At 43.1% G+C, this 20,720-nt stretch overlaps 3 protein-coding genes across 5 annotated transcripts in view; all 3 read left to right on the plus strand.

Moving 5' to 3' along the window:
• Window positions 1-183: 183 nt before the first annotated feature.
• Window positions 184-9,406, plus strand: LOC307245842 (uncharacterized protein). Of its 2 annotated transcripts, XM_080021540.1 has the most exons (7): window positions 184-316; window positions 2,710-2,912; window positions 4,478-4,579; window positions 4,687-4,782; window positions 5,585-5,695; window positions 5,841-5,964; window positions 6,792-9,406. In XM_080021540.1, exons 1-7 carry the CDS (start codon window positions 289-291, stop codon window positions 8,879-8,881), a joined length of 2,754 nt encoding a protein of 917 aa, XP_079877666.1. In that variant the 5' UTR covers window positions 184-288; the 3' UTR covers window positions 8,882-9,406. The 2 variants fall into 2 exon arrangements, with proteins under 2 accessions (XP_079877666.1, XP_079877667.1); XM_080021541.1 differs by lacking the exons at window positions 184-316; window positions 2,710-2,912; window positions 4,478-4,579 and having other exon boundaries at window positions 4,720-4,782; window positions 5,601-5,695.
• Window positions 9,407-11,163: 1,757 nt separating this feature from the next.
• daglb (diacylglycerol lipase, beta) lies at window positions 11,164-19,640 on the plus strand. The gene is made up of 15 exons (XM_080021697.1): window positions 11,164-11,480; window positions 11,672-11,823; window positions 12,378-12,552; window positions 12,826-13,093; window positions 13,232-13,354; window positions 13,451-13,578; window positions 13,673-13,799; window positions 13,895-13,978; window positions 14,294-14,371; window positions 14,499-14,579; window positions 15,939-16,066; window positions 16,240-16,308; window positions 16,705-16,777; window positions 17,496-17,746; window positions 18,155-19,640. The coding sequence occupies exons 1-15, from the start codon at window positions 11,386-11,388 to the stop codon at window positions 18,348-18,350; spliced, it is 2,028 nt and encodes a 675-aa protein (XP_079877823.1). The 5' UTR covers window positions 11,164-11,385; the 3' UTR covers window positions 18,351-19,640.
• A 594-nt stretch (window positions 19,641-20,234) lies between these two features.
• Window positions 20,235-20,720, plus strand: part of spag9b (sperm associated antigen 9b) — a 48,190-nt gene continuing 47,704 nt past the window's right edge. For both annotated transcript variants that reach the window (XM_080021442.1, XM_080021443.1), the window contains exon 1: window positions 20,235-20,561. In XM_080021442.1, the coding sequence (XP_079877568.1) occupies window positions 20,262-20,561 (300 nt within the window). In that variant the 5' untranslated portion in view covers window positions 20,235-20,261. The remainder of the gene's footprint in view (window positions 20,562-20,720) is intronic.

Below are 20,720 nucleotides of genomic sequence, written 5' to 3' on the forward strand. Positions count from 1 at the left end.
ATAATTCAAAATACAACCGATAAAACTTAAAATAAGCAATAAATCGATGACCCTCTGTATCTGATAGTATAAGAACAGGATAATAATCCAAAGTGGATAATATAATACAGTACTTATACCACGTTGGTCGGTAGGGGGCAGCACTACGGCCAGTGGGGTTTATTCTTCCGGAAGTTTCTCAGAAGTAGTGGAAGAAGAACAACAAGCACAAGACGAGGACATCCGTCCGCTTCGATACGTTTGAATTTTATCTTTCTCGTCGCGCTTCGGCAGACAGACCCGATCGAGATGGAGGAGGACACTTCAGAGTTAACTTGTAAGTGAGAACAGAAAAACCCCAGATTAAATCGAATGGGGACGTGTTCGCGCGGGCGACAGTTCGGGCGGGCGATTAACTATAGCAAACTAGCTTAACTTACTAAATCGAGAACCTTGAATTCAACCCGCGCTCGAAATAGTGTATTAATTACCAATCAGTAAGATGTCTGTCTGAACCCGAACTCGATTTTGCGCCAGATGGAGTTGCAGGAGGCCGTGGTTTTGTTGGAACCTTGGGTCAGCTAGCCGCCTTTTAAAATACCGCTGCGCACCTATTTGTGTGAGTGCGGTAGTCTCCATGTTGCGCGGACGTGCCCAGCTGTTTGCGCCATACCGTAATTACACCACAAGTACGCCAACGTTAGACGGTGGCCGGAATGGCCAACCCCTCCCCCCCCACCCCCACCCCCACCCCGCTTCGCTTGATCGCAGTGACTTTGCAGACTCTGCGTCGTACAGGAACACACGTCACCGCGTGGTCAGGCGGAATCGGATCCTGTAGTCGGACATTTCCGCTCCCTGGTACACGCTCGTGTATATTGCATTTGTTTTTACTTTTTCCTCCTTATGCATATCGCAAAGTTTTAGTCGAACTTTGATTTGAATGGTCGAGGGCAGGACCTTGAACTTGGCATCGTTTTAGTGGCGGAGGGTGGAAACTACGTTGACGCCTACGAAGGATTTTCGTTCGTCACGGGCTGACGTCATACCGTATTTCCTCGAATAGTGACCGGGGCTTTAATTTGCCTCAATTGCGGAGGGTGCCAGGCCTTTATTGGAAGCATGCTTATATCAGAGGCAGGCTCTTTTTTAAAATCTGAAATTCATGGCCAGCAGCCCAGTGTTTTAGTTTTTTTTTTTAATCTTTATTTTTATTCTTAACTGTACCCCGACTGTGTTTTAGTCTCATTGCTGCTGCTATGACACCTGGATTTTCCCCAGTGGCCTAATAAAAGTTTTTCTTTTCTTTTAATTCCTCCTTCTTATTTAGTATGAAGCCTCCATTGTTGTCTGATCTGCTCCCGTTTGTCCTGTTAATTTTGTTCCTGCGTTAAACTCAACACCTCCCATATCCCCTTTCAATTAAAACCATACGACATACCGTATGCAACAACAACCGGACAAAGACGACAAAGCAAAGTGGATCAGAATGAATGAATAAAGGTTTCTTCCGTAATACTATAGCGGTACAGTGGTGCCAAGTATCGATATTATATATATTTTAGATTTTATAATAGAGCATTTAGATTATAGTTTAATTTATTACTTTCCATAATGTTTTCAACCCTAAGCTGGGCAGGAGCCCGACGGGGCTTAGTGCAAATGGACAATAATACAGATAATATGAATAGTATCAATAATATTAATCCCGTCCGGCACAGGCACCAGGAGTTTATCCATCCTTGGTCTGCATTTGAGGGCAGGCCTTAATTAGTCTGTCGGCCATGCCCCTGGCATTTTTTAGAGGCCCGGCTTTAATTCAAGTTCCGGTTTATATTTGAGGAAATACGGTAGTTATATTTATTAATATAGTTTATTTGGGGGGTAAAATGGGATCAGTTACTTCTAGTGCTTTTAAAAAAACAAACAAAAGGATCCTTTCAAATGAAACACACAAATCCAGGTCCTACATTAACGTTTCTTTAAAAATGTGATTGAATTGGCATTACAGGTGGTTTGTGTGGCTCACCATCATCTACTGGTTGAAATCGGCGCAACGTGTGCAGGGAACACGGCTGATTTAGATTAGTGCTTTTAGTGGCTCGCTACAAATAAAATTTTATATATATAATAAAATAAGGGTAAGAAAGGCTCTGCAATCTTCACCTTCTGCCCTGTATTAACTGAGCAGGGACTGGGAAACCATGGCTATATTCAAGCTGATTTGACTCGAGCCACACTACCTCCAACATCCGCACTCTTCATGGCATTTTTTTAAATTATGAAATTACTCTTAACACTTTAATGACCTGTTTTTTTTTTATACTGTACCTTTTTTTGTACCATTACTATTTGAATATATACTTAATCAAGCTTTTATAATTATTGCTACTGCTGCTATCATTGGATTGACAATTTCTGTAATGCTGTTTGTAATGCCATTGAATATTATTGCTACACTGCTGCCACACCTGTGTTTACTTAAGTGTAACTGCCATTTGATCACACTGGACTCACTGCTACTAGTTAGCAAGTGCTAATCCATGTTAATTATGCAAATAGATGTGTACATGTTATTATCTTGTACTTTGCACTACTTTTTGCTGCAGTGACACCTGATTTTCCACACAGGGATTAATAACCTTTATCTTATCTCGCCTTATATATTCGACATATATATATTTTTTTATATCCAGAATCTTTCACTAATTGATTTTGTTATGTTTCCAGGTCCTCTTCTTTCGCTCTCCTGTCTCCGCTTCTTGGTTCCACCAATTCGTTTGATCTCCGCAGCAATCTGGCAGACGGTGAAGCAGAAGATTGTGGCCGATTATGGGATCCTCGAGGAGTTTGTCTTCATGGTCACAGACATTGTTCCCCAAATTCTTACTCCTAGGAAGAGAGCAGAACTTGTTTTTGGCCTCAGAGCAAGGGTGAGGGATACAGAAGCTCAAACTCTAGTGTTTTGAACAGTATTTTGCAGGGGTGTCACGATTTTGAAATCAATGGAAATGAGTGTTCGATTGCAAACTTCAAAATCACAAGCAGGGTTATCATGCTCCCCCTATTTTTGTGGGTAATATTGTCTGGCGGGGTCGCCATATTAGGTCATTCAAGATCCGCCGGTAAACAAATGCAGTATGCGGTGCAGGCCCCCTCTTGGTCGATTGCAGTTCCCTGCTAAATCCAATCTGAAGTTTGGAGAGCTGTGGTCGGCTCCGGAGGGGTCCGCTGCGTCTTATCCCTCTGCACCAACCCCCTGACACTAGGGCTGAAGGAACAAATTTTTAAATATAATAAGAATATTACAAAAATAACAACAATGAAGAACAATATAAGTTCATCCAGTTTGATGCACGGTGCACGTACATAATAAAGAAATATTCCCGATAACAGCACGAGCGCACTAGTGCGTTTGCCTCTATGGCGTTTCACTGTGTGTACAAGGGAGAGTGCGCCTTCGACCAGAAGGCCCAGTAATTCCACAGATGTGGCAATGAAAGTTGGAAATGGGCCTGACCATCGCTGACGAATGTCCTCTAGTGTAGAGTTTCCCCAACCACCAGCCTGCGGACTGTGCCTGTGTGTAATCTGTGAACTGCTCCAGAGCAGCAGCAGGAAACGGAGTAAATTAAATACATCTAGCGTTTTTATTTGCTTTGTTTGGAGAAAATATTGCTTTGATCAAAAGTTGCGGGGAGTAATTTGCCTTTCATTACCAAAAAAGCATCTGTTTTCCTATGCCTATTTTGGTCAGTAACTTAAAAGTAGTGTAATAAGTAACTTTAAAAAAATATATATTCAAATGTCTAGTTTTGATAAAGCTTTGAACTGTTGATGTGTTTTGTTTAAATAGTCTTATATTTGTTATTTATAATTTTATTATTCAACTTAAAGGTACTAATTTAGAAACAAGTGTTTTTCTTTACAATACAAGACTTAATAGTCGAACAATGGCATAGCTGTCAGTGCTGGTGGAGAATCGAATCGTGACCTTAAAGTTCAAAGTCATATCGAATTGCAGCTTTGAAGAATCCTGACACCCCTAGTATTTTGTGGGAGTGGGATAAAATATTGATACTGGAATATATTGTGATACCTCCTCTTGCCAATACGTTAATATACTGGTGCCAAATATAGATATTTTTATTAAAACAGACTGGCGCTTTAAACTAGTGGTGTAACGGAGCATAGATAATCCGTGATCTGTGTACCCCCGGTATTGCTGTATCGTATACATCGTATTTTGATAGTCATATCCTGAGCTACTCTGATTCTCACCCCTAGTATTTTGTTAAATGCATGTCATTGATCTGAAAAATGCAAATGTGCATTTGTACAGCTATATCAATTTAGTGAAGCTTGTATTTGTGTTTGAGTGGAAGGACTGTGGCTAGACTACAGCCACATAACCAAATATTATGCCTTATACAGTTGATAGAACTTGTAGGGTGTGTGCTGACCAGGTGTTTGTTTATTTATTTTTCTCTCATTGCAGCTGATCCTAGAGCTTTGCCATTCTGATGCCACTGCTGACCTTGAGATTATTCAGCCTCACTTAGACAGGATGCATACGCTCAGTTCTCTGTGGGATGTACAGGTGAGTTGCAATGTAAGTTGCAGAAAACTGAGCCATGATTAAAGGGCTCTTTTAATGTGGACAGTAGATGGCTGCCAGTTAACTTTTGGAATCTTGCTTCCTTGCAGACTGACAATACAGATATGGAAATATCTGATTCACATTTTCTGGGCCTTGTACATAGTCTGTTGAGAGATCCTGAAGAAAGAGAGAACTTTTTCCAGGTAAGGCTTGCTGGTTGGCTGTTTCACAAGGTTTGTTTTTGTTTGTTTTTATGAATTTGGAAATGTGCTTAAATAAATGGGATCACTGGCTTTTTAAATAAACACTTGAATTGCATGATGCATAGATGATGACAAAATAGTCATGGCTCATTACATTTTGAACATTTAGTACGTTCATGACTATAGTGTGCTAAAATTTCTAATTACCTTAGCTGAAGACATGAATTTCATTTGCTGTTCCTCTGCATAGTTTTACCTTTTTTCTGTACATAACTAAAAATACAAACATTTTCAGAAGAAAGTTCAAGGGTATTATAGCGCATCACCAATGACAAGAATGCTTGTACTTTTAGCTTTGACATGACTTTGCAGAGATGAACATGTGACGGTGAAAACTACAAGATGGACACGAGGGATATGCAGAACTCATATTTTTCATGGTTGAGTAATCGCTGAGTGGTATGAGCGAATAATCAAATATTCGGATGTGCCGACATTATCGGAAATACCTGCCAAGGGCCAAATGCAGCAGTTCCTATTGACAAAGTCAAACTGAAGCAAGTGCATACCACTCTAAATTAGAGGTCTTCAGTGTTACTAATGGGACCAGGAAAATTTGCCCCAACCGACCTGAGCCATGTCAAAGGGGGTCCTAATCAAATGGCTCTTAATGCTGGCTCAGATTATTATTTGACCCATTACTAGTAGACGCAAATTGACATACTCCGAAAGCTTTCAAGGCCTTTCATGCATATGTTTTGAGTTCTTTATGCTTATATATTGTGTTATCCTTTTACTCCAGGATGTTTTTCCTGTAGAATTTGGTCCCATGTATGACAAAGCAATACAGACACTGATGTGGCAGTTTCTATCCAGACTCGAGAAGCTTCTTCCCAATCAAACGGTGCAACAGGTAGGCTGAAAACACAATAATACTTAAATTCTTTAAAAAATGCCGAGAAGTTGTGACATGTATTATAAGCCTAATGTCTGAACTGAGCTGTGTTTTTACACAAATACAAGTGTCTTGCCTCACAGAAGCCCCCTCTCTTACTTAGATTGCGTCCCTGCTGAGCGATTCTTCTTCAGTTCTTCATGAATGCATGGAGTCTATGTTTCACCTTGAGGAGCTCAGATCCTTGCTGGGATGTCAAACGGATCACCATCCGTTTGAGGACAATGGTGGGTGGTTTCATGATCAAGTCCCTCCACATAGGAAGTAAGGGTGCTCCGCTCGATCGGCTACCAACTGTCATCGACCGATATTCGCTCGAAATAGTTTGCTCGGTATAAAGACTGATCAAAAGAGCTGATCATATGACGCAGGACACATTCTGCTCCCGTTATGCAGTTTTTTTGTTTCATTCAGTAAGGAAATGGAGTATCAAAGAGTGGAGTATCGCCCAAAATGCCGTGTGTGTGCGCGCACCTTTTTTTGTTGATGTTTTTAAAGTAGGGACTAAATTGAGGCTTTTGTTTTTTGTTGCCTTCGTTTATAAAAATGTATTGTTCTAACTTGGTGTTGTCCACATTTAGCATTTATTCAAATTTTTATATAATTGTATTTATTTTATTCAACAGTAAAGCTTTCTTGTGCAAGGAATGCCAATGTGTTGTTTAGCAACACCCTATTGTGGGACAGATGATGATGACTTAATCTGTCCCATGGTAATAATAATTGAGCATTTTATCCAGTGTTTAAGTTCAGAGTCAGTAGCAGTTTGGTTCAAAAATAACAAGATGAGATTTAAAGTCAGTCATTATGTGTCCACTGGCATAATGGACATACAGTTGCAACATACGTGTGTGCAACCTGACATGCTTCACGGGCCATGCTTTTGATCTGCTAGTCACACGGATTGGAATTGGAAGTTTAGCGCTTAATGAAATTCAAACAAGCTAAAGCCTTCCTAACAGTTTCAGTTGACATTTTTTGTATCCAAATGTGTGTCTGTCCTATTTTAATGGACTGTCATCTCCTCCCCACCCACACCCCTCTACACTTTCAGATCCTACCTCTGACACCTGCATCTTATCAGCTCTGTGCCTTCCCCCCGTTGAAAGAGTGGTGATTGTCGGCGAACAAACAGAAGCCGTCACAGATGAAGGCCTTGTGTACACAGTCTGCACCGAGGTGGAAGTTGAGTCTGAAGGCGGGGGCATTTACATAAATGCAACCGCAAATAGCGGCCAGTGTGGTGACAACCAACAGTGGGTTGGTCTTAGCAGTGAGGTGGCCTCGGAAAATGAGACTACGCTCTCCGCTGCATTTGTTGAAGGCACTGAGCCGGCCGCCGGCGAAAGTGACGGCACAGCAACTGCCATCGAAGGCACAGCAGCAGAAAACCACGAGACTAGTGCACAGGTCATTGGTGAACATCAGTCAGCGTCTTCACTTGATGGTGGAAAGTGTGATGATACCGTGGATCATTCCATGGAAGAAGGCTGCGAAGCTAAAAGTAAAGAAGGGCCTGACTCAGAGCCAATGCAAGTGGACTGTGTTGTGGTGCTAGAAAGGCTTGATAAGGCTGTATCATCCAGACCGATGAGACAGAACAGAGGTCTTAAGATGAAAACATACCTGTCACAAAGGAAGAAGAGGGTCAGCGTGCCGGGAAGCGGCACCAAGTGCTCAGAAAGGTTTCTCACCAGCCGAGGTTTGGTCAGGAACAGAACGTCTACTAAGGTTTCGAGATTTCAAGGCAAAAAACGACAACAGCAATCAAAGCAGTTCCCCTATCCTTGTCCAACATGTGAAAAGCAATACAAGTGCTTACGATTCTTGCAGCAGCACAAGTGTCCGAATCAAAGTCTTCCAAGTGTGTCGAAGGGGAGGAAAGGTAAGAATGTGCCAGATGTCAAAGAAACGGTGGCTGAGGGGGAACAGTCATCTGGTAGAGCCACTGTGGTGGTGTCTGCAGAGGATTTGCCACCCGACGACACCTCCCAGGTGCCTTCTGACTCCAACTCCATCAATAAGTTGCCCTTGAAGGAGCCAGGACCTGTTAGCATCCAGTGTAACCAAGACACGGCGCTGGGTCCTTTCTTGTGTCCCCACTGCAGTACTGAGTTTAAGTGCAAGCAGACAATGAGATTCCACTTGAGGAACATTTGCTACGCTGAGCAGCAGGTTGATCCCGAGGAAACAGAGAAGCCCAAGAAGTCTTATAAATGTGCCGATTGTGACAAAATGTTCAAGTTCAAATCGACTCTGGAATCCCACAAGAACACCCACAATCCTCTCTACTGCGAGGCGTGCATGAAGGTGGTGCGCGACGCCGATGCCTTGGCAATGCACAAGATTTCACACACTCCCTTTCAATGCAACGAGTGTGAGGAGAACTTCCTTGTTTTCAGAGCCCTTCATAAGCACTACCTTGATGTCCACAAACCCAGTGGGCCTTTCACGTGCAGCCACTGTCTGACAACCTTTGTCAGCCTGAAGCGTTTAATCAGGCACGAGTGGAAACACACCGGTCACCAGCCGTTCCAGTGCCCCCACTGCCCCAAGCGATTCAGATCCTACTCAGATGTGCTGGAGCACCAGAGAAAGCACACCAAAGAGTACCCGTTCCTCTGCTGGGAATGCGGCAAGCGATTCCGGCACAGCATCACCCTGACGAGACATGTGCAGCGCGAGCACAGGCCGGGTCAGCCCCCGCCCGAAAAACCGCCGGCAGAAAACTATGCGTGCTCCTTGTGCTCAAAGACATTCGCCACGAAGAAATGCCTTCTGAGACACGAGAATTTCCTCCACAAGGGAATGAAGCATCCTTGCGAGCACTGCGGAAAGGGCTTCTCGGGCAAGGATGCGCTGGCGAGGCACACGATGATTCACACGGGTGAGAGGCCCTTTCAGTGTGACGACTGCCAGAAGTGTTTCAGATCTGCTTCTGAACTGAAAATACATAATAGATACCACACCGGGGAAAGGCCATATAAGTGCAAAGTGTGCGACAAGGGATTTGTGCAATCATGTTTTCTCACTTTGCATATGCGAACACACACAGGGGAGAAACCTTATGTGTGCACCGACTGTGAAAAGGGGTTTGCCAGCATGCATGGCCTGAAGAGACACAAAAAACTAGTACATGCTTAGCTGTCAGAATTCTATCATGGGGGAAGGACTTCATTGTTATGGATTGTAAAAATAGCTCATTATTTCCAGCAAATGTTTAGTGTTAAACTTGCTTCTTAAGAGTGGACTATCCCGCTCACTTTCATTTGTTAATAGGTGAATAGTCTAATGGCTACACAATAGAAATTTGATTGGGGGGGGAATCCCAGGCCGGTGGGGACCTTCAATTTGTTGTACTTGATAATTAATAAATCTTCAAACTTTTTCTCTTATGGTGAACTCTAGTTGGCCTGATTGGATGTTAATGAACTTATCACTCATTTTGCAGAAACCTCTGGTTCACAAATGTTTTGTTTTATTACTTCCATTATCAGCTGTGAGTGTACAAAGTTTGAACAGTGTTATTTGCCCTCAGTCAACTGGAATGTAGAGCTGGTTGAAAGTTTCACATTGTGTGTGTGTGTGTGTGTGCGTGAGTGTGTGTGTAGCTTTGTTTTGTTCACAATGGGATTGATTTGTCGTTAATAAAACTTGAAACCCGGAAAAGGCGATGCTTGGGCGGAGTTTCAATGCAGATATTAAGGACTAGTTAGCAAAATCACCTCTCCATGTTTATGTGGAAACCTTGATCTCAAGCGATGTGGGTAACACCACGACCTGTGGTAGTACAGTTCTGCTTTTGACTTATACAAATGTTTTAATAATCACAGTATGTACACAAATTAGATTTCTGCAGTTTAAAAATATGCTAGGAAATAAGGTTTAATAAGTAAATCAGTTATCGAAGAGGGCCTTAGAACTTCGACCAGGTCTATATTTAAATAACCCTTAACCTTGTCCCGTTTCTACCAAATTATGTAGGCTACTTGGTGTTTGTGAGCATATTTTTCTATGATGCAATGTTAAAAATGTTATGGAAAAAATAAAAATAGACACTTTATAATAGTTTGTTTATGCACCGAAATTGCATATTATATAACATAAATAAACACAAAGTTGTATCAGTTTAGAGTGCTCCCTGCCCCACAGGCTTCTGCTGACATCAGTTCTACTTAAGTTCTACTTTTTACATTTCTATTTTATGTGGTATATTTCTTATGTTAGGTATTCTTAAATATGTTTATGTTCCTGTACTTCTTTCAAGTTTAACTTCAGTACTTATTTTTAAATGTTATTTCTTACCCAGTGCATTTTACATTGTTTTGAAGCATATTTCTCAAAGGTATTATACGGGAAGTCTAATGCATGGTACAGTCGGCACTTTCTTGACCTAGAATGAAGAAGTATAAGTAATAAGTAATATTTTGTTAAATAGTACCCCTGGGTAGCCATTCTGACTCAACAGTGGGAGAAAAAAAAAGAAAAAGCTATTGTGGTGATTTATTCCTCTTATCATTTTACACTGATCTGATTTTAAACATTTCCAGTTGCTTGAGGTAATCAAATTAAATCATTTTATTAAACAATATTGGATAGACTTTCACTGTTTGTATTTGTACAGAGAAAACATGCTGATCACACATCTACTGAATTTTTCATCTAATTTTCTTTTCTCTATAAGATTTTGATGTGCCTTGTACCAGTGTATCAGTCTTTAGTGAGATTTGGACAGCCTGGTTGAGTTGACAACCAGCGAATGGGTGATTTGGCTCACCCGGGGTTAAAAGGCTAATTTCTTACTGGGGAAGGAAGAGAGTCAAGGAACGAGAAGGGGAAGGTGCACAGCTGAAAAGGAGAAGGGGTATTTGCGAGTTTTGCACACGAGGGATAGTTTTAGAACGTGAAAGGGGAAGGAAGACGTGACAGGGGAGTGAGTGAATGTAGAATAAAGGTGGGAAGCAATCAGGGTAAGCGAGACGTTTGGTTTCCTTTCTCAGTTCAGACTGATTTCTATTAAATCGACAACCGATTTTTTTTTTTTTTTTTGGACGCATCTTCCACAAATAGCCAACATGCGCGCGTTTCATACAGACGCACGCTACATGTCATAATAATGAGGTTAACAATTCTGAGATCGATCGGCTGGTTCAGCTCAAAAAATGCGAACTATGTCAAAGACGCTAGATCATGGTCGGACTTTCTCCCACTCTCTGGCACCTCTTTTTTTTCCCCCCTCTTCTCTATCCATCACCCTTTCTCCGATTCCCCTGTCTAGTCATCGCACTCTTCCGCTTCTTCATCTTCCCACTCGCTCCCACGCGAAGCGGAACCTTTCTCCCACGTCATTGTTTCGACGGAGGGGTGACCGTGGGACACCGCCTTTCCAGCATCAAAACAACCGGAGAGGGTCAGCTGCCCAATAATGACAGCGTCTTTAATGTCGGCGGGCAGCTAAAACCACAATATACAATCGCATTCTTTTTACGCGTCACTGTCAACATTTTTTTTTTTTGGGGCGGTCGGAATCGTGGAATATTTCGAGCAGTTTGTGTCATGAATGTTCGCTGGGGTGAGACGTTCGCTTTCTTGTTTTTAGCTACGTGAAACGAATTGGTCAGCGACCCATTTCCGCTCGCTCCGTCAAAATGCCCGGAATGGTGGCGTTCGGCAGGCGGTGGGGGATCGCCAGTGATGATCTCGTTTTCCCCGGTGCCTTCGAGCTGTTCGTCCGGTTAATTTGGTACGTAATGCACATTCTGATGCCCACGTAACACGCACGTCCTCAAATCACATTCGAATTGCGGGATATCGGCACTCGTGCAACACACAATTGAATTAACGAGTAGTATGGAATTACAGTTCATCCCTACAGAAGCTGCAACGCTTCGGTTTACGTTGTGCATTGTCTTACTATTATCTAATTTCTCTCAGGTGGATTGGAACCCTCATCCTGTACACTCTCCATAAAGGGAGGTTTGGTTGTACTGGAGGAGGAATTCTCCACAGCTACCTGGTGGTCCTGTTGGTCTTACTTGGACTGATCATCCTCCCACTATGTGCTATTGTTTACGTCAGTGCTCAAGGTAAAAAGCTGTCCCGCAAACTAGATAGAACTAGAACATTAGCCATTCTATTTGCTTGATCTGTGTTGTGATCTGGTATTGTTAATTGTGTCAATAGTAATCATGGAAAGGGACCTACATGTTTAATCTGTTCAACTTTTCTTCAGTATAAAGCCTGTTTTTTTTCATGTGCAATTTCATCTACATCCTTGCACATTATCTCATCTGTGAATCATGCCCCCTTCCAACTATACAATATTCCTTGTTGAACACTATGCATGCATACTATGTTGCATTACTGTACACGCACACACAATACACATATTCATATAAATACATATTCATATCCATGCATACATCTTCATATACATACATATTTTTCTTATCCTTATAGCTGACATTTGTGCTACTTGTATAAATTATTTTTATTCTTCCAACTTTGTTTTGCACAGCCCTAGAAGTTTGCCCAAAATCATTTCAATGCAATGTACTTAAATGATTGCACGTGACAAATAAAAGTGTTGAATCTTGATATTCAAGATACAATTTGGTAATATATTATTAACATTTTCCAGGTACAATTACCAACCCTGGCCCACGGCGCTCCATCCCTACACTTCTGTACGTGCGGGCATTGCTTTACATCCCTGAGCTGATTTGGGCTTGTCTCGGGGCTGTTTGGGTGTCAGAAGACAGCCAAGGCTGTGAGCCTGCCACGGTGGGTGCAGTCATTGGAGCAGTAGTTGCAAGGTAGGTGTGTATATACGATTATGGGTTAGATCAAAAATCATGTCCATCCATCGTAAAATTAATTGGTGAATGAAAATGAATTCAAAAATACTGGTACTTGCTGTATTTAATGTTCCCGCTCTTCAATTTGCCCAGTGTTTTGACAAAAATTACTTTGAAAACCTCAAACATTTTTCAGTTAGTTCATCAGCCTTTTAGGGTAGAGTTAGGGTTAGGTGGGAATCTGAGATGATATGACTGGAGTGCTCCCTGTTCCTTTCCGCCCCCCTGCAGTTGGATCCTACTGCTCTCCACAGGGCTGGGGGTGGTTTTTGTGTTCGACCCCCTGGGGAACCCCCGTCCCCAGGCGGCCAGAGTGGAGCAGCTAGATGTACGAGACCTGGAGAGCAGCGAGGGCTCCCAGTTCCTGTCCACGGCGCGCTCCCTGGCCGTAAAAGTGTGGGAGAGCCGGCTCCGGCTGCTGTGCTGCTGCCTGCCGCAGGACGAGAGCCACAGGGCGGCTTTCTCCGGCATTGCTCAGCTTGTCAGCGGGTTCTTCTCTGTGAGGACCAGACTCATATATCTCTCTCTCTCCCTCACTCTCTCTCTCGCTGACATGCGTCCGTGTGTCACCTGATGAGTTGTACAGGACAGAACAACCGACCACAGCCCTCATTTTACTATATGTGTTTGTTGACAGGACACAGACCTGGTGCCCAGTGACATTGCAGCTGGTTTGGCTCTCCTCCACCAAGAGCAGGATAAGATGGACAAGTGTAGAGACCCAGATGACATTCTCACTCACAGCCCCTCCTCACCCATTGTACGTATTCTAACATGTCCCATTTGGGTGAATATGGGATTATTTTAAGATGTAATTTTATATATATATATACTGTATATTGCTGCCGTTTTAAAGGGGGTGGATTTGGAGACGGAGTTGGAGAAAGCAACCCATTGCATGCAGTTTGCTGCAGCAGCCTATGGATGGCCCATGTACATTTACAGCAACCCCCTCACTGGGCCGTGCAAACTCAGTGGAGACTGGTAAGGCTGTTCCAAAAATATTTTTCTCTATTATGTTGTTCATCGTAACTTCTATACACCAAATACTGTTTGTGACTCGGTGCGGTTTTCTTAGCTGTAGGAGCCATGCTGCAGAGTATGACATTGTCGGGGGAGACCACCTTGGATGTCACTTCTCCTCAATCCTGCACAGCACCGGCCTTCAGTACAGAGATTTCATCCACGTTAGCTTCCACAACCAGGTAGTAGGAAAAAAAATGTTTTTTTCCTGAACCCCATCCTGTTGCTGTCTTCTCCCTGCATACCTACCATATAAACCAACACGGTTCTGTTGCAGATCTACGAGATCCCGTTCTTTGTGGCTCTTGATCATAAGAGGGAAGCTGTGCTGGTGGCTATCAGGGGAACCCTGTCACTTAAGGTATGTGAAGGGTAGTGGTGTAAGAAAATACCGATATAGTATAGAACTGCAGTTTTTCCTCTACTGATACTCTATTGATACTCAAAAGAAAAAGTATTAATATATATTATTTATGGTGTTAAACATTGTAAGGAAAGTCGTCATTTGTTGTCTCTTTTTTGCCCCACTGGCTGCTGGATTGTATAACCACAAATAAATAAATAGATTTTGAAAAATGCAGTAATGTACAAAAACCAAATCTTCGACAGTATCCGTATTACTGAGTTTGTCACGCCCTACTTACCGTGTTGCGTCCTACTCTGGCCACCTTTGCAGGACGTGGTGACAGACCTCTCCGCTGAATGCGAAAATCTGCACGTGGAGGGAGTGACTGGATCCTGCTATGCTCACAAGGTGAAAGGACACCCCACGAGCACACTGCTATTCTGGATCTGTGTGAATTTGTGCGTCTGAACTATGAATACCAGTGTTCTTAATTCACAAGCGGCAATAACACTGTAATGTCTGTCGCCCCCTCCAGGGCATATCCCAGGCAGCAGGCTACATCTACAGGAAACTTGTCAACGACGGCATCTTGAACCAGGCTTTCTCCATTGCACCGGTGAGGTATTTCAGAATGCTAGCTTGGTGAACCTGCAAGGTTTATCCTTTTCCCCTAGGCTTGAGATGCAGCCTATTGGTCTTTATAGTGTTCCCATCTATTTATTTAATGTCTCAAATAAGCTGGAACAAAGCTAGTTTGCTAAAACTTGGAACAGCCATATAGACACCGTTAACAAGTACTGTAGATATTATACACAGACATGCCACCCCTAGTTTTAATACATGGAAATCAGGTTTAAAATGAGCAAATTGAATTGTGAAATGTAGCTGCAGGCAGCAATACGCAGGGTTCAGTCATGTTAGGCACCTATTATAGGTTTCCAAGGTTCCATAAAATACATCGTATTGCACTTGCGTCACTGAATGTTGCTGTCGTGCGGTTTCGTTTAAATGTCCCTCACGAACAGTGTTTCAACAATTGCGATCGTTGCTGGATCATGCAGTGCGGACACAAAAGAAAGGGACTGTTCCTCCAAAGGTTCTTAGAACTTCCGGTGGTGCGAAAACGCCTTCTGTGACCGATTATAGTTTTTCGGGGTATTGTGAAACGCAGCAGGAGTTACAGCTTTCCGAGTTTCCATTAAATGCGGCGTCGGCTCCGGTTGTCTGTCTACGTGGGTTGTCTGTGAACGCTATGCAGTCCAAGTGGCTGGATGTGAATGACTCCCGAGAGACGAAGCTTGGACTTGAATAACTCTGGATGATGTCACAAAACAGGCCGCCCCTGAAACTTATCGAATTACGACTGTTTTTCACTCATTTTGAGATGCTTTGTAGCCCGAAAAATGCCCAGATTAAACATAAAAACAAGTCAGAGCGATAACAATGGATATCCCTAATAAACTCTAAAGACAAAAGGATCATGTGTTAAAATAATGCTCAAATAAAGTTCAAATCAAAATGTTTTATTTTTATTTTTTTTACCAATATTCACCCTACTTCTACATAACTATTTAATTGGCTCTGTGTCTTTTAGCTGCCTTCCGTCTTTTGAGACACACTGCATACAGATCATCTCAGCAAATTTTACAACTAATTGTCTGACTTGTAACAGTTGTTTTGCAATTGTGTGTATGTTTGTATTGTCCGAAATATTCCACAATGAGCTCCTGCTCCTCGGAAATATGTCAGTCTGTGTTATTATTCATGGCCATTATTGATTATTATTATTGAAATTAAATGAGTGTGCATGTATTGTCACAGTGATGATGACAATGACTGTAAAATGAAATTGGCGGAGTCTGCATGATTTTAATGTAAATTAGACGTGAATAGAACACACTGACCATATTTGAACACCAGCTAAATGTGGACTTGCACGTGTTTCTGGTGTGTTTGTGCGTGCTTCTGTCCCCAGGAGTACAAGCTGGTCATCACCGGCCACAGTCTGGGCGGAGGTACGGCCTCCCTGCTGGCCGTGCTGCTGCGTAATTCATTCCCCACCCTACAGTGCTACTCCTTCTCTCCACCAGGAGGACTCTTGAGGTGAGAAAATTTACTGGATTTGTTAAAGAGTGAGAGAGAGCACTCATGATCTGTTTTCTCTACTGATGCGGGTATTACCTTTGTTGTGATTTAAATCTTTTTCTTCATTATCGTAACTGTTTCTATACCCTAAATATATGTATATTTTTTTCTGTTTACATTACCGTCCGCAGTAAAGCCTTGGCTGATTACTCAAAAGACTTTGTGGTCTCTGTTGTCCTGGGAAAGGATCTGGTGCCCAGGTAAGAAAACATTCATTTAGATTCCAAAGTATTCCTCTTTTTTTAAGTTTTCAAAAGTGATAAACATTGAATATTCTGATGAATTTATTTAGCAACTGTTGACTCACCATGTGTGTCATTTTTGTGTGTTTTTAGCAACTGTGTGTGAAGGTCCTGCACTCAGAGGGCAAGTGTGGGTGTGTGCTGTAAATTAGGAGCTATTATAATATATTACAACCTCTTGAAAGCGATGGAGAGGCTATATTTGGATCTGCCCCGTTATTACAGGTCCAGAAAGTTTTGCAACTCAAACTTTCCGTGTTTTCACTCTGCTCCTGTTTGGCTTGCTTTATGCATTTACATATTTTCCATGCTTTAAACTGTCCATCCTGCTGCTGCTCTGTGTTAAAAATACAGATTAAGTATTCCCAATATGGAGGATTTGAAGAGGAGAATCCTTAAAATGGTCTCACACTGCAATAAGCCTAAGGTGAGTAAAGTTGATCTATGGAAAACCCACAGCATTTGCTGTTTTGTTGATAAGTAGTAATAATAATGATTATAAAAATAAACTTTATTTATATAGAATGTAAAAAACCCAACACATTCACAGAGCGCTTTGATAGGCAAAGAAAACAACAACTTAAACTCAATTAAGATAATCAAATGAAATGGTCTAAAATAGGATACAATTAAATTAAGGAAAGAAGAAAGAGGTATAAAACAGACATAAGGCCTTTCTCAATCTGCGTTCTTGTCTGTACTTGTGTTCTTGTGGACATGTGAAACGTCATCAGTCGCAGCCCAGGTACTGTTCCTATTCAAAGTTCGCATCTAGACAAGTCCTGTCTAAATGCCCGGATGTGGCCTTGCTCCGCCCATTTTATTGAGGACGCATCGGTGGTGACTTGTGTGGACTTGGCACAGCCAAATATCCCAGAATGCATTTCGCACCAAGCGGTGGTAATGGCAATGGCGGAGAGGAGTCTGTACTCCCGAGTCGAACTTGCCAAGTCTGAACTACCAAGTCCCCTAGTCCGGACTTCGAGTACTTGGTATTGAGAAACGACCATAGTCTCTAAATGAATACAAGGGGCTGATCTTTGGGTAAAATAATGATGGTGGGAATCCCAGGAAGTGCTGTTCAATGGACAAAACAAACGATAACGCCACTCGCTGCTATCGTCGCTCCATCTCCCTTCCCTCAGTACCGAATCCTGCTGCAAGGCTGTTGGTACGAGCTGTTTGGCGGAGACCCCAACGACTGCCCCACCGAGATGGACAACAGGAGGGAGGAGCAGCTCAGCCAGCCGCTGCTCGGTGAGGAGTCTCTGATCAGACACTCGTCGTCCTACCAGAGCCTGGCATCGGAGGATTCGCCCGCCCACACGGCCGCACACCTCCCCCTCTACCTGCCAGGCCGTGTCCTGCACATCACCGAGGACGGGCCCTCACGCAGGTCTGCGCCCCGACTCGATACTCTAAAACACATTCATTCACAGCATTTACCGGCGGCGGTAGTGGCTGCTTTGTATTTCCTCAAAGGTATAATAGTTTATATTTGAATCAGCTCTGTTGACCTTAGAATAAAGTGTACGCCATCGCAAGGTGGCATTGGGCCTTTCTTTGAATTTGTGATGAACTACTGCTCCGTCTAGTAGTCAAAACTACACACTAATCCATTTCTGAGATGATCTTGGCACCAGACAGCTGCAGTCAGTGCAGCTCACCTCGGAGTGCAGTGCTAACGTCATCTCAACACCGGTCTCTGAGATTGTCGCGTGCGCGCGTGTGTGTGAGAATTTATAATTGTTGCAATTTGTAATCTGTTCTTCCTCCCTATTTACTTCCCTCTCGTCCCACTCAGATCCTGTTTTTCCCAGGTGAGGTACAGGGCCGAGTGGTCCAGTGAAATGGCCTTCAGGAGCATCCTGATCAGTCCGAGCATGCTTGCCGACCACATGCCCGACGCTGTCCTCCGTGCACTGCGCAGTTTGACTAGCAGCAGGCCGTTCTCGCTCTGCCCGTCGCCGCCAAGCAGCGGCCACCCGAATGTAATCTGAAACGTTCCACGCAGACCAGCCACCCCCCACACTCCCCACAACAGCTCTCAAACACTTTACATCCCCTTCATATACTTCTTTAGCCATAACCCTGCTCAACTTTGTCTTAGAATAATTTTAATTCAAATTCCCCAGGTGAGTGCACCTCACACCCACTAGTTGCACCGCTTTTCACCTTACCCCTCCTCTTACGCCTGCAGGAAGGAAGATGATTGATGATCATTTTACCCATTCAGATAGCTCTAGGTGAACCTCACTCATCAATGGACAAGATGTTTCGGAGCTATTTATTTACTTCTCAAGGACTTGGTCATTGACTTGCACTTTTTATTTCATTTAATTTATCAATGATATGTTCATGTTTTTGAGAGTTTCTTGAACGACATTATGCCATCGGTATTGATTGTGTGTGATGCAAAGATGAAAAGTTTGTAATTGCACTTTTACTTTAATTTGAGCGTTTATTTTCAAGTTTGTATGTGAGTCCTGGATTGTTGGTAGAGGCTTCCCTTCTGGTCACTGACACAGTGTACCACAGCCTCTTGCTCATCTCTGGGAAGACTTCCAAGCAGTCTGATCCGGGGATGTGAGGTTAGATGGGGGAATATCATCTACCTCAGCAAATTCAACTTTATAGAGGTTTGTTTCTAAGCCACTGTGTGTTGCCCTTGTCTTGTTTTAGAATGTTAGAACATCTTGAGACTTTGAGAAATCAGGGTCAACAGTGCCTATGCATCACAGAGGGGAAAAGTCAGAAAACAAAGTCGCTTTAAAAGAGAAAATGGACCAATCGAGTGCATTTTAGTTTGCATTCGTATTTTAGTGAATTAGTAGTGCATGCAGTTTACAAACAAGATTGTTAAAAAAAAAAAAAAAGCAATGTATGTAAAGAGGTCAAAAGGTGTACTTTTGGGAAGATGTTGATATGGATTTTCTTTCTTCATCTTTTTTAATCCGATCATGTAAATTTAATAGACTTGGGTGATGTCTACATAGGTTTTCAAATAGGTGCAAGGTTTTCACGAGAAGAGGTGCAATGGAGTCCTTGACGCAAATAAAACATCTAATCAAGCACCTCCTTCAGCCTGTGATTACTGTCCTGTGTCAGGGTTGGGAAAACAACCTGTTGCACTGTAAGCCCCACTGAGCTCAGTGCACATTCAAGAATAATAATAAAAAATAATAAAATGTTGGCTTACGCCCTAAACTCTTACAAAAGTAGATCAGAGGAAATATTGCAAAATGTTGGCAGTGAAAAGACCACGGGGGATGACATTTTTTATTTTATTTGCCATTTTTTTGCTGTAAAACTAGCTTTGTATAATTTTGTTCAATACAAAACATGATAATAAAATTGTATCTTATTTTACACTACAAAATGCGAAAATCAGTAATGACTAGATCACAGGGGATGAGTTTACTTTTTTTTTTAATCAAAATAATACAAATATGTGAACTATAACCCAACTTTACAAAATTAATCGAATCAAACAAGCAATTAATAAAATGTAAGGAAATTGTCTTTTTTTTTTTTTCAAATTTATTTTTATAAAAACATAACAATATTTCATATTTGGGGGGAAAAGCAAGACAGTCACTTCCAGGGCCTCTCCGAGGATTAGTCTGTCCCTCCCAGGCCTGTTTAGCGCGTGACGTCACCGTGACGCGCCACCAACAACACGGAGCTCAGCGTTGGGAAGCGGAGCGACTTTTCCACGACCCGCTAGCCGTGAAAAGTGCCCTGTGCCGCGGAGGCGGGCGGAAAAGAGACAGAAGTCGCCCCCTTTAAGCACCAAACTACTTCCATAAGTATGTTCTAGGAACACCCTGGTGTCGGGGTAAGTGGGGCGGAGGGGGTGGCGGTAAGTGGGGAAAGTAGTGGGAAGTCTGGACTTAAAAAAAAAAAAGAAAATGGAGCTGGACGACGGGGTTCTGTACCAAGACGACTCCGGCGGCTCGGCGGTGATGTCCGAGCGAGTGTCGGGCCTGGCCGGCTCCATCTACCGCGAGTTCGAGCGGCTCATCGGCCGCTACGACGAGGACGTGGTGAAGGAGCTGATGCCGCTGGTGGTGGCCGTGCTGGAGAACCTGGACGCGGCGTGCGCAGCCAACCAGGAGCACGAAGTGGAGCTGGAGCTGCTGAAGGAGGACAACGAGCAGCTCGTCACGCAGTACGAGCGGGAGAAGGCTCTGAGGAAGCACGCCGAGGAGGTGGGCAAGCGGCGAATGTAGTCGTTTTTACGGAGTTGTCGGTTTCGAATGTCGCTTTTATACGCGGGGGGGGGGGTTTAAGTCGCCGCCTCGGAGCCCCGCGGACAGCGCGACTCGAACCCGACTCGAAAGTCAGAAGGACCGTCCCGAGCACCGCGA

Source organism: Zeus faber (assembly GCF_960531495.2).
Source record: "Zeus faber genome assembly, chromosome: 20".
NCBI classification, from domain to species: Eukaryota; Metazoa; Chordata; class Actinopteri; order Zeiformes; family Zeidae; genus Zeus; species Zeus faber.